The sequence below is a fragment of the Phyllostomus hastatus genome, unplaced genomic scaffold, assembly GCF_019186645.2.
Source record: "Phyllostomus hastatus isolate PE091 unplaced genomic scaffold, TTU_PhHast_1.1 phas_scaffold_1066, whole genome shotgun sequence".
Lineage (NCBI taxonomy): Eukaryota > Metazoa > Chordata > Mammalia > Chiroptera > Phyllostomidae > Phyllostomus > Phyllostomus hastatus.
In genome coordinates, this window is record NW_025334004.1 from 21,961,709 (window position 1) to 21,974,069 (window position 12,361).

The 12,361-nt window shown below is 46.8% G+C and overlaps 1 protein-coding gene across 3 annotated transcripts in view; it reads left to right on the top strand.

The window, feature by feature from the left end:
• ACSL5 (acyl-CoA synthetase long chain family member 5) overlaps positions 1-11,350 on the top strand; it is a 42,105-nt gene extending 30,755 nt beyond the window's left edge. For all 3 annotated transcript variants that reach the window (XM_045854006.1, XM_045854005.1, XM_045854007.1), the window contains exons 12-22: positions 477-611; positions 3,079-3,213; positions 3,736-3,831; positions 5,838-5,910; positions 6,178-6,266; positions 6,559-6,675; positions 8,445-8,588; positions 9,172-9,273; positions 9,777-9,848; positions 10,261-10,407; positions 11,048-11,350. In XM_045854006.1, coding sequence (XP_045709962.1) covers positions 477-611; positions 3,079-3,213; positions 3,736-3,831; positions 5,838-5,910; positions 6,178-6,266; positions 6,559-6,675; positions 8,445-8,588; positions 9,172-9,273; positions 9,777-9,848; positions 10,261-10,401 — 1,104 coding nt within the window. In that variant the 3' untranslated portion in view covers positions 10,402-10,407; positions 11,048-11,350. The remainder of the gene's footprint in view (positions 1-476; positions 612-3,078; positions 3,214-3,735; positions 3,832-5,837; positions 5,911-6,177; positions 6,267-6,558; positions 6,676-8,444; positions 8,589-9,171; positions 9,274-9,776; positions 9,849-10,260; positions 10,408-11,047) is intronic.
• Positions 11,351-12,361: the final 1,011 nt, after the last annotated feature.

Genomic DNA, 12,361 nt, shown 5'->3' on the forward strand with positions numbered 1-12,361 from the left:
TGCCCGTCCGTGAGTGGCCTCCAGGCTTTTCATGCCATTCTGAGGCTGATTTGAAAGCAATGCTGGCCTTTCAGAAAAACACAGCTGGTAGTAGGAATAGAAAAAATCTTTCCTCTGCTCCACACCGCGCCCCGCCCTGCCTCTAAATGATCATTTGGCTCTCGGTCCTATTCTTAAATACTTCTTTGACCAGCTTCTCTGTTAATGCATGAAATAATAAATGACAGATTCAGGTCCTTGGACTAAAATATTGATATCTGATTAATATAATATCAATTCTAATGAGCATATTTTTTTTACATTTTAACATTTTGGAAACTGAGACAGTCTTACAATTACGGGCATGTTCCAGTTTAATGGGCGGTGGTTTTTCTTAGTGCTGGGGCAATAAAAGGCACCATGAGCAGCAAAGTCTCTGGAGACACCCTCTTGAAGACAGGCCCCACCTGAGCCCTGTTCCTCGGTTTTGCTTCTAGACCGTCGCCTACTCTTGTGGAGCCAGAGTTGGATTCTTCCAAGGAGATATTCGGTTGCTGCAGGATGACATGAAGGCTCTGAAGCCCACGTTGTTTCCCGTGGTGCCTCGCCTCCTTAACAGGGTCTACGATAAGGTACGGACCTTGCTCCCGCTGGGCTGACAGTGCGAGGCAGGGACCGTCCGTGGTTCAGGCCTAGCTGAGGCTCTTAGGGGCTCTGTGTTGTTGAGAATCTGTCTGCTTTCATGCCAGCCACACTCTCCCTACAAGCATCTACATACATCCACACTTATAAATGCACTTGTGAAAAGCCATAATAAATATAATAAATAAATCCCTTTTGCCTCTGAATGAGACTATTTGGACCTAATCTGGAGGAAGAGCTCAATTCAGAGACTTTGGGTGCCCCTCCAAATTGAGCCAACTTCCTGGGAAGTTGTTACGGTGCTTTCACTACAGCTTCTGGTCATTGAGCTGCTTGCTGAGGCTTATGATAAACATTTCATGTGCATTCCAGCATCTACTCCTCACAAAACCACGTGAGGCCTGCACTTACTACCCCTCACTTACAGGTGAAGAGACTGACCCTCAGAAGTCAAGTAACTTGTCCAGGGTCACATCTAGTAAGGGGTCAGTCCAGAATCACTGTCACATAATTACTTCAGCTGTCACTAATCAGTGCTCTACTTTTCTTTAGAGCAAAATGGTGATTTTTGTAAGTCAACCATTTCTCCCACATTCGTTAGCTGAGATTCTTCCATAAGAGCATAACAATATTTCATTCTTTTCCTTTATGTATCAGTCTTCAAAATGCTGACTCGGTGCCCCAGCGATCTTTAAAACTGGCCAATGAGATGACTTTCTTTGTAATATTATGGACTAATGATTTGCCCATTTGGATGTTTAATCTATTTCCTTCATTCTTTTCCGTGTTCACATTTCTCCACCTTGGCAGTTGGCAGCGCCAGCATGCTGGTCCTATGTCCTTTGGCAGGACCCTGGTAGTTTTAATACCTTCATTGCTTCCTGGCATCCAGCGCCTCAAGCTCACCTTGTATGATTGTCACTCACATCTCGGTTTGGCTAATTCCTCCAAGGAGCTCTTGGAACAGATGATAGAGTAACAGCAGCCAGGCTCTTAACCATGTGCCGGGTCACCTCGTGATTCCATGGTCATGGGAGCCTGAAGGAAACAAGGTCACGTGCCCCTTCCTCCCATGCTTGGCCCCCACCCCTGCAATCCCAGCATTCCCTTTCGCTCCTGTGAGTCTCACCGAGTGCTGCTGTCCTGTGGCCCCGGTTATAGGGCTGGCAGCATTCTAGCGCACAGGTGCTCCCTAGACCTTGAAAGCCCTGGTTTCTATCAGCCTTGACAATTCTAAGAGTTCCTCATCATGCCATGGGCTTATTAGAGTCAGTTATCATTTTTGTTCATTTGTTGGATGGACTTTTTTTTTGAGAGAGAGTTATTCTGTAATATGATCTTAACACACAGCTCACTGCTGGAACTTATTTTTAAAATGCAGGACTTTATTAGTTTGAGTCTCTATATTCCAACTCCTTATCAGTGACTTGTTAGGGGGAGTCTTGCGAATGTTGGAAAAAGATCCATTTCTGAGGGCTGACAGAGGTGTCAGGAATAACAATACAATGTAGGCAGCATCTGAGTGTAGATCTTGGAGAGAGATGGTGAGATATGAACCAAATAATGGTACAGATATGGGTAGATATCCAGAGGCTAGGGCACAGTTGGCATTAGGGGTGAGGATGAGCAGCCCCGCTTGGCTGGGGGCCCAGAAATGGGAGTACAGATTATGAAAGGTGGCTGAGAGTCATTTTTGAATTTTGAACTGGAGAAGAACTTTGAGTTCCTTGAATCTGACCTCCAGGAGGATGGAGATTTGAAGGCCAGAATATGGAGTCCGGATGTAGTTTTGTAGATATGATGGGCTTCTTTGAGTTGAGCTGGTGAAGCTCTCCTTTGGCAGGAGTGTGGTTGATGGATTATAGAGTCACGATGAGACCAGAGTCAGGGAAACGGGGCAAATTGTGTGAACTTGGACAATGGTGTCCGCATGAAGTCCACAGGGAAGAAATGATCTAACTAGGAAAATCTACTGGGTTTCATATGCTGTGGCTAATGGAACTTTGGTTATAGAGAAAGGGGTATTTCTCCAAGTTTAGCATATGTAAGCGAAATGGGGACAAGGGGAACAAGAGGTGGTGCTGGTTAAAAAAAAAATTAGATTTCTGTGACTTTCTTTGACCTACTAAATAAAACCCCCTAAGGGTGCTGCCCATCAAGCAGTTTTTTATCTGGTAGTGACTTTGTAGGTAGATGACCATCTTTTGAGGACGTGATTATTATCTCAGTTGTCAAAGTTGTTTGCCAAGGTGTCTGGAGGAGCCGGAACTTTGAATGTATGTACCACGTTCACTTCCTTTTTCATGTGGACATAACTCTCTGGAATCTTTATTATTCAGAAAACCAGTTCATGATTGAGAGCTACTTCCTTATTAAGCCAGACACCTCTTGCTCACCGATGAGCCTTGGTGAGTATCTCTAAAAGGTTTCCAACTAAAAGGAGTTCTCACCCTGCAGGTTCAAAATGAAGCCAAGACACCCTTGAAGAAGTTCTTACTGAACTTGGCTATTTCCTGTAAATTCAGTGAGGTGAAAAGGGGTATCATCAGAAAAAACAGTCTGTGGGACAAGCTCATCTTTGCGAAGATCCAGGTGGGTCGGGCAAGTCCTGCACGGAGCTAGGCAAACTTCCAGGCTGCCCTCTGACTCGGCACCCCCAGCTTCCCCTCTGATGGTCAGCTGTCCCTTTAACTGGAGAGCCTTTCGCGCCTCCTGTGCTCACTCACCACTTAAGATCTCTCTTGGACAACTTCGCCACTGAAAGAAATTGGTCAAAATGCAGAAAACCAATTGTACTTAGGTTCTAGCACGCTACCATGTTTTTTTAGGTGGTCTGTTGTAACCGTAAGTAATTTGTAGGGACCAAAAATAAAAATTATATGAGGAAATGTTTTTTAAAGAATGCAGATCAGGTCCCAGCTATGAATAGTGGTGACAGCAATAGTTAACATTGTAAGTGCGTTTCCACAATGCCAGGCCCTGTTTTAAGTGCATTGTAAACTACCAAGTTCAATTCTCGTCACTAGAGTGGGTAGGTTGTTCGATGCATGTTACAGTGGGTCATCAAGCCGAGGGCATCTGCTTCAGTGGGTCTTCTTTGTTTCTGCTGAACAGAACAACCTGGGCGGGAAGGTACGCATCATGGTCACCGGAGCTGCTCCCATCTCGGGTCCCGTCCTCACCTTCCTGCGGGCGGCGCTGGGATGTCCGGTAAGCCAAGCGCCTTTGAAGGTAGCTGATTGCACTCTGGCAACAACGAGGCTCCCTGTTTAAATAAAACTGAACGCGCAACTGAAAAGTACCAGAAAGAAAGTCACCCCAAAATCTCAAAATCAGGAGAAATTATCCTTCCAGCCATGATGTATGCATCTAAAATACTTGTTAAACTGTGTCCCATCCACATCGTTCCTTGTGAAAGGAAGATCTACGTTATTTTTGAGGTTTGGGAATAGTTTGGTGAATATACCTAAATAACTAGTCTCCTATTAATGGACATGAGTTTCTTACCTTTTTTTTTTGCCATTATAATCAGTGAAGTGATAATACCTTTATATTCTTTAGTATTTAATACAATGATCAATTTGGGATAAATCCTGACAGGTAGGGATTTTGGGGTTCAAGTGTACATTTGGGGGTTAATGTGTTCATATAGATGATCAAACTTCCCTTCACGAAGATCTTGTATTTTTTTTAATGCATTTCTGCAAATGATGCATGGGGCCTTACTTCGCATATTCTGGCCAGTGACAGGCTTTGTCAGTCATTTCCATCTCAACCCATCGGGCTCATGAAAAACCTGAGTAGGGTTTTGTTTCTTTTATTAACCCGGAACATCTTTTCTATGGCTTATCGGCATTTGTATTTGTTCCATAAATTACTCTATCACTTCCTTATAGAAAAACAGGCAAAGGATAATTGGGTTCTCCTTCACGTTGCTCTCTAAGAGTTCTTCATATTGCAGTATTCCTCATTTTTGTCACGTTAGAAGTATTTTTCCTAGTCTCATCTTTTGCCTTGTGTATGGCTCTATGAAAGTTCTAATTTTTTATGTAGTCAGATGGACTAATCTTTTCTATTTGTAGTTTTTGGTTTGCTTAGATAACACTCCCTGGCCCCCAATATTTATAGACTGTTTTCCTCCATATTTTCTGGTAATCTTATGGTTTTACTTTTATCCAGTTAAGTCGCTGCTCCATCTGGAACTTAGTACAAGGGCTTGGACGTGGGTATTTTCCCTCCCCCACCCCCCAATGGCTAACTAGTTCGTTCATGTGATCAACGTGCAAAGCATGAGTGAAACAGACAGGCTAGTCCTCACAGGGGAACCCCTGTCTGTGAGGGGACCGGCATGAAAAAAAAAGCTTCTGTGTGGATGTCAAGGCCAGAGGTCCGCTAGTGTTTCCTATTAGCACCCCCTCGGCCACTCCTACTACTTTCCCTCAGCCCCTGCACTGACAGGGCAGAAGGTCCTGTTGTCGTGCCCCTCCCAGAAAGGCTTCCCGTCCACCTTCACAACTCTGTCTGCCACAGGACCCCCACCCTGCGGCCCCACCGACCACCGCCACAGTGTACTGGCGACTTGTTTCCTCCCACCGGCCTCTCTGGTCAAGGTTATCCTTCATACCAGGGATTGGCACAATGCGGCAAATCTGGCTGGCTGCCTATTTTTATAAAAGAAAGATTTCAGTGGGACACCGCCGTGTCTATTCACTTCCATATTGTCTCCAGCTGCTTTCTTGCTGCATTGGCAGAGTTAAGTAGCTGAGACAGAGACCAATGACTAAACTATTTATTCTCTGGTCCTAGAGAGAGAGAGCTTGCCAGCCGCTGTTCTATACTGCAGCTAGAGCTATTTCCCTTGAAAAATGCTACTTTGCTTCCTTTACAAAGTGCTCCATTGCCCAGGTTCAAGTCCAGCTGCCACTGGGTTGCACATCCCTTATTGAAAAACTCCCCTTTTCCCATCGACTTGAAATGGCATATTTCCCTCAAGTACAGTACAAGTTTCTATACTTTGGTCTATTTCTGGACCTTGTTGGTTTCTGAGCGAACCCCCACTTGTAAAGACTTAGCAGCTCAGGCATGAATTCAAGGTGTGATGACGCCGAGTGTCCTCCAACCCCCAGAGACCTTGCCTTCCTCCTGTCTTGCCACAAGGCGTGGCCAGGTCCTGCTTTATCACGAGCCGTCTCCAAGCCCTTCTTTGTTTTTCCCAGGTGTTTGAAGCTTATGGTCAAACGGAATGCACTGCTGGCTGCACGTTTACAACCCCTGGGGACTGGAAACCAGGTACGTTCTCCATCGGCTGGGGCGGGAGGTACAGTGGTTGGGGGAAGGGTTCTAACTGAACTTGGACTTATGAGTTCAGATGACCTCGGTGCTCTGGGTGAATGTGGCAAAAGCCAACTCGGGTTTTGGTCCAGTCCCTCCTATCCTGGCAAATGATTTTTCAGGTGTTTGAAAATGTTTAGAGTCAATCCATAAGTACCTCTGAAATGTGCCTAGAATGGTCACCGTCCTGTGGTTTCCCCGCTGACTCGGTGTGGTGTGTTCTAGGCCACGTCGGCGTCCCCCTGGCTTGCAACCACGTGAAGCTGGAAGATGTGCCAGACATGAACTACTTTTCAGTGAACGGTGAAGGAGAGGTGGGTCGGTTGTGCCCCGGGGTCACGCCCGGACCGTCATGGTGGGCATGTTTGTATCAGGAGGAGTGCACAGCTGTGAGCAGGCTCGGCGGGTGTGACCCCTCTGAGATCTTGAGCAAGGAGTAGAATGTTTCTGAGCCTCACTCTTCTATCCGCCACGCTAGGGATTACAATCGTGTGCTCTTCGCGTTGTACTTGAAACCGTCAAGCGATTCAGGGGTGGGGACAGGTGTTTTCGCAAAGGGGTAGTAGCCTCTGCTATCGTCACCACTTTGTACCGTCTTACGGGCAGGTCTGCATCAAGGGCCCCAACGTGTTCAAAGGCTACCTGAAGGACCCCGCGAAGACAGAGGAAGCCCTGGACAAGGATGGCTGGCTGCACACGGGAGACATCGGGCGCTGGCTGCCGGTGGGTGTTTCTTCTGGGGGTCCGTGCTGCTGGGGAGGACGGTCTGCTCATCAACGAGCTGGGCAGAGATGCGAGTGGGATAATCAGCCGAGCTGGTGTGACTCCTCTCACCAGGGAGTACACAGGGTCCGCCAGAAGTAACATGGCACCTGCTTGAGAGTGGCAGTAGGGTAATGATATGGGTGCAATGATCTATAGTCTTCATTTGAACGTTTCACCTAACATGTCACATGGTGTGCTTGAGTGTGGTATTGTTATGTTACAGAATTATGTGCTTATGATTTTGTAATAGAAGTGTAATAAAGAGGGGTGTCATTTGGGCCAGCCCTGTATTTGCTTCCAGCCAAAGGAAAATCGGGTGACTTTTCCAGGAAAGGAGTGTAGAAGTCTGTTCTTTTGTGTGTTTGTTTACTTTTCTCGAGGCATCATTGTGATTTGTTAACTCCATGGGCTTGTAACATTTGCCTTTTGTAAGTTTCAAAGAGACGCGCGTTTCTTTCCACTTAATATGTAGAGACAGGTCAACAACACAGGCAAGCCAGTTTCTACAGTAGGAGTGAGCAGAGGCCAGGTTCTGCCTCTCGGTGACCTTCGCTGCCTCTCTGTGGGAGGAATGGAAACATGTCAAGCATACCTTGCTGATACACATGGCCACTGTCTCTGTCAACCGTGTCTGTTTCCCCGAGGAGAGGGGAAATCATTCTATAACTGTGATGGGGCCCTAGAAACCCTGCAGGGATCTTCCCAGGTTTCCTCCTCTCTGAAAAGTTTTTGTCTACTATGTGCTAGGGCAGCGGGGGTGTAACCAGACCTTAGACTCCTTTCTGGCTCGACATTCTCCAGATTTAAGTGACACTCACAGAACCCCTGGCGAGAACTCTGAGAACATTGGTCCCGATGATGTATTTCATAGATTTGGGTCCAGCCATACTGTGCTGCCGTACCCGTTCCTGTACAAGAGTCCTCTGTTCTCATAAGCACAGGATATGGGCAACAGATGTGTCCCCAAAGAAGAATTCTAAAGGGCTGAGCCTTACTAATCGCTTTTAGATAATGTCTGTTAGGCCCAATTAGTGGCTGGTTTCCTGAGTTGGCCTCGTCGAAGATTCCAGGGTTGGTTCAGTCTACTGCCCTGCTTAGGGTGTAATCATGTGGGTGGCATTTGCTACTCTGAGAACCTAAGCTCCTCAGACCAATTAGCCCAGAGAAAGGAAGCTGCAAATGAGCCCTGGTGGCTGGTCAGAGAGCCCTCCCCAGCCCTGCTGCAGGCCTAACAAGCACGATTATTGGCTTGATCAGCACTAACGCGGTGGAGCTGTGTTAGCCTGCTCCCCACTCCGACAGGAGGGGTACACAAAACAGAGTCAAGAACGGGTAGTTCTAACTTATTCAACACTCTTAGGAAAAGGTCATTTCTTCCTTGTTCCTGGGAGTGCTTGAAGTGGAGTAATTAGAGATTAAGTTACTGGGAATTTGGGGCTGCAAAATATTCTCAGCAGATGAGACAAGCATTTCTACGACCCCAGCAGGCTGCACGGGGACTCTCCAAGTAGACATACAGCAGAGACAGGCTCTTGCTGGAAGCTGCCTCCCTCCCCTTTCCCCAAAGCCAAGAATGAGAAATGAGAGATTGCTCCAAAGTCTCTGGGGAAGTCAACTGTAAAGCAGGAAGATACCTGTGACTTCACTACTTTCTCCCCTAACGCCCCCCCTACCCCAAAACAGAGGGCTCGAACACACTGATGGTGCCATCTGTCTGTCTCGTGTAGAATGGAACTCTGAAGATCATTGACCGGAAAAAGAACATTTTCAAGCTGGCCCAAGGAGAATACATTGCTCCAGAGAAGATAGAAAATATCTACATCAGGAGTAGGCCGGTGCTGCAAGTGTTCGTACACGGGGAAAGCTTACGGGTAACACGTCGTTTTTAACATCAGCCCTTTCCAGGCACGGACCGTGCTGATTCCAATAGCCACAGGAAATCTGTTTAGGTGGGTTTAGGATGAGAAGATATGAGCTTCTAAACCTCAAATGAGGCAATATAAATGAAAATAACTTTTTTGCAACTATGATGGACTCTGTAATCAAGTCGGTAGAACTGTTAAACTGTTGCACTAAAGCGTAGCCATTCAGTAAAAGGAGACCCATGCAGATGTTTCCACTAGAGTCCAAGTCCTTGGGCACCTACTGTCTTATATCGATATGTACTGCACTGAAACGGAGCTCTCGGGGAGGAGGGGAGGGTTGGTAGGCCAGGCCAGGGATGCTTTCGGCTTAATGGGGAGCACCACTCCTTTTCGAACAACCAAACTGGAGTAGAACGGTTTCTGAGCAGAGTTCCCAGTGAGGAGGAAGTAGCCGGTGAGGGAAGAGTAGGGCACTAGCAGGGGATCTCAGGTCTTGGGAAGTATCTCTTCTGAAGATTCGGTCCTGCCTCCTTTACCCACCGGGGGACACCTTACGGGAGTTCTCACATGCCTTGCTTGTTTTCCGCAGTCATCCTTAGTAGCGGTGGTGGTTCCCGACACAGACTCGCTCCCCTCATTTGCGGCCAAACTTGGGGTTAAGGGCTCCTTTGAAGAACTGTGCCAAAACCAGGTAAGTCTCTCTCAGCAAAGCTGTATGCACCCCCGTGGGGCCCGTCGTGGGAGAGGGGAGACCCCACCAGCTCAGGCACCCATGAGTTCCCACAGCCTTCTGTCTGAAAGAACAGGCTCCCCCTCAGTGGGTGGCAGGTGGCTGAACCCCCAAATGGAATGACTGGCTTTATGAGACTGGAGGACAGGATGGTGAGTTTAAAAGCAACAAAGAACCCTGTCCTTTTTATAGTGATATGTTCTTCATGGGGAAAAAGACACTGGAAAATCAAAAGTTTTAAATTGTCATTCAGAGAAAAGTCCTTTAATAGGTAGATTTGCCTTTTCTTCTCATTGACTTGTTTTCTCTAGGTAATAATAGGTATAAAACGCAACTGTATGTACTTCTACATCCTGCTCATAAGCCCACGAGCTTCTGCAGGAATTTTAAGTCGATTCATCTTAGCCTGTCATTAGGGCTCTTTGACACACAGCCATGCTTCAAGCCCCGTTTTCTGTTCTCAGGCCATCAAGGAAGCCATTTTACAAGACATGCAGAAACTTGGGAAAGAGAGTGGCCTTAAGTCCTTCGAACAGGTATGTGTATTGCTGCTGTGATCCTGGTCTCTCAAGGCATGCTAGCAAGTTCTAAAGATTGCACTTATAATGGGGTTTAAAGGTACAGCTTCTGAGGAGTTGGTCTTAGAGTTTGTACCATGAACCTATGGACTGTAATTGGCAGTGGCCTTTATAGCTATTCGTCCAGTCCTGTTTTGCTGTTCATTATCCATTCCCCCTTCTCCCTCCTCATTTCTTTCCCAGACCTAAGTGTGTGAGAAGGGGCATGTGTTACTGTTCTCTTTCCCTTTACCCCTTTTTCAACCCCACTTTTGTAAGATGAAGTACTCTTTAAGGTTCTCGCCATAGCAATTAGAGGGTTCTGCAGAAGAGTCCAAATCACTAAGAAACGCGCATGTGCACACGGGTGTCTGTTCACCTTCTCTTCCAGGTCAAGAGCATCTATCTCCATTCAGAGCCATTTTCCATTGAAAATGGGCTCTTGACGCCAACATTGAAAGCAAAGCGGGCAGAGCTTTCCAAGCACTTCCAGACCCAAATCAACAGCCTGTACGAGGCCATCCAGGAGTAGATCAAGGTACTGCCGGCCAGGAGGGGCTCGGAGGTGGCCTGCCTTGTGGGAATGGGCGTCAAAACCCGAGCTTACATTCCCTTTTTTCTTTTCTCCTGTCTGTTGTTCTACCTACTAAATTATACACGTAATTTGGGGGCTTTCGAGAAATACTAAGTGAGAGACTTATAATGTGGAAGCTTAGTTATGAACTAAGTAAATCATTTGCTGACACGTAGGTTTTCAGGTTACTTTATCAACATACTTTTCTTCAAGGTCTATTTGTATAATCTTCGTCCCTCCCTCTAACTGGCCACTAGTTCAAGAGCCAAAATGACCCATTGTGACTCTCATTGTTTTCCAGTAAAACTTGTCAACAGTTGCAACACTAAAGCTTTCCGGAGTTTGAGTTGAGACTTTTAAGTTCTGAAAAGCTGTTTATAATTCCTGTTTGCCAACTACCCCATGAAACCTTGAAAAATTTAAACTGTCTCAGCCTATCACATCTATGAAACAGATTGCTTCGATGCACCAAAGTCTCTGCAGAAGGGAAGTTTGATTATACTGAAAACGTCCCAGCTTCTCTAGTTTCTCTGACCTGGGAGAATTGCACATTGGGCCTATGAGGTGTTGTCCAAAATGAATGTTCTTCAACTGTTGTTTACAGGGCTACTACTGGCGACTAAACCTGTTCCCTGGAGTCTGCTGTGGGGGCGGGAGTTGAGACACTGTCGAGTGCACTTTCCAGTAGATGCAACGCAGCACTGAGCAAGATCCCCCTGAGCTGGGAGCGAAGGCCTGTGGGAAAGCCGGGCCGGCACAACAGCCTCGTCTTCTGAGAAGGAACCGACTGACCTTTTCTCCCAGAAACTGGAGCGCCAGTTCCCGCTCCAGTTTACCCCCGACAACACGTGTTGCTTCCACTTGTAAATCTAAAGTCCTTAAAATAATAAACTATTGCAGATATGTACGTTGTGGCGTGTTTCCTCACGGACCGTGACAAGAGTCAGCCTTAGACAGGGACCACTTAACAATCATGTCGGCCAGTGGCTCTCGAACTTGGCTGCACGCTAGAATTACCTGCGAGGGTTAAAAAGATACAAACACCTGGGTTTTACCCCGGATTTTGATGGAAATGGTGTGGGATACGGCCTCAACAGTGAGATTTTTTAAAGGTCCCTAGGTGATTGCAGGATGCAACCAAGTTTGAAAACTACTGCAGGGACCTACTACTGATATGTTGAGATGTCCAGCCCTTCTTATCCCGCAACCGTGAGCAACGAAGCAAGTTACAACCAAGCATGAACTCCAGTAGAGCCCAATTAATGTTTTGCTCCTTTACCATCTTTGTCGCACTCTAAGTAACCTTGAGCAGTGTTCTGTTGTGGCCTCTAACCAGGAGTTAAGGAGAATGTTCCTGGATGGTCTTTCTAGACTCTCAGCCCAGGACATTTGAAATGTGTATTCTTCAGCCACTGAAACAAAAGGGAAGGCAGGAATTAACTAACAGGTCTCTCCACGGTCTCATGTACCTATTATCTCCTTGACCACCCCCCAACTTGTTCCAGCTGACCTGCACTGGCTGCCTCCCTGTTCCTCAGACACGCCAGGCATGTTCTGGCCCGTGGTTCTTGTTGTCCCTGCCTAAAATGCAGAAATTCCTGGAGGCATATGACCTGTCCTCTCATGTTTCAAATGTCACCTCCATCAGATCATCCCACCTGCCACCTTCACATACGTGACTCCATTTGACATGTATTCTACTTGTCTACCTCCCCAGCCCTCCCTGGAATGGGGCGGGGTTGTTTCATTACCTGATGAACGCCCAAACGCCCTTCCCTTAGCATTAACTGTCACAAGCCTGGCCAGCAGAGCCCACGTTCCCCGCCTTGGAAAGAATATGGAAATAGGTGACTTCTGTTACTCTACTCCCGTGTTTCGACATGCCTGACTTTAAGTATACAAGTCCACTAGCTAGATC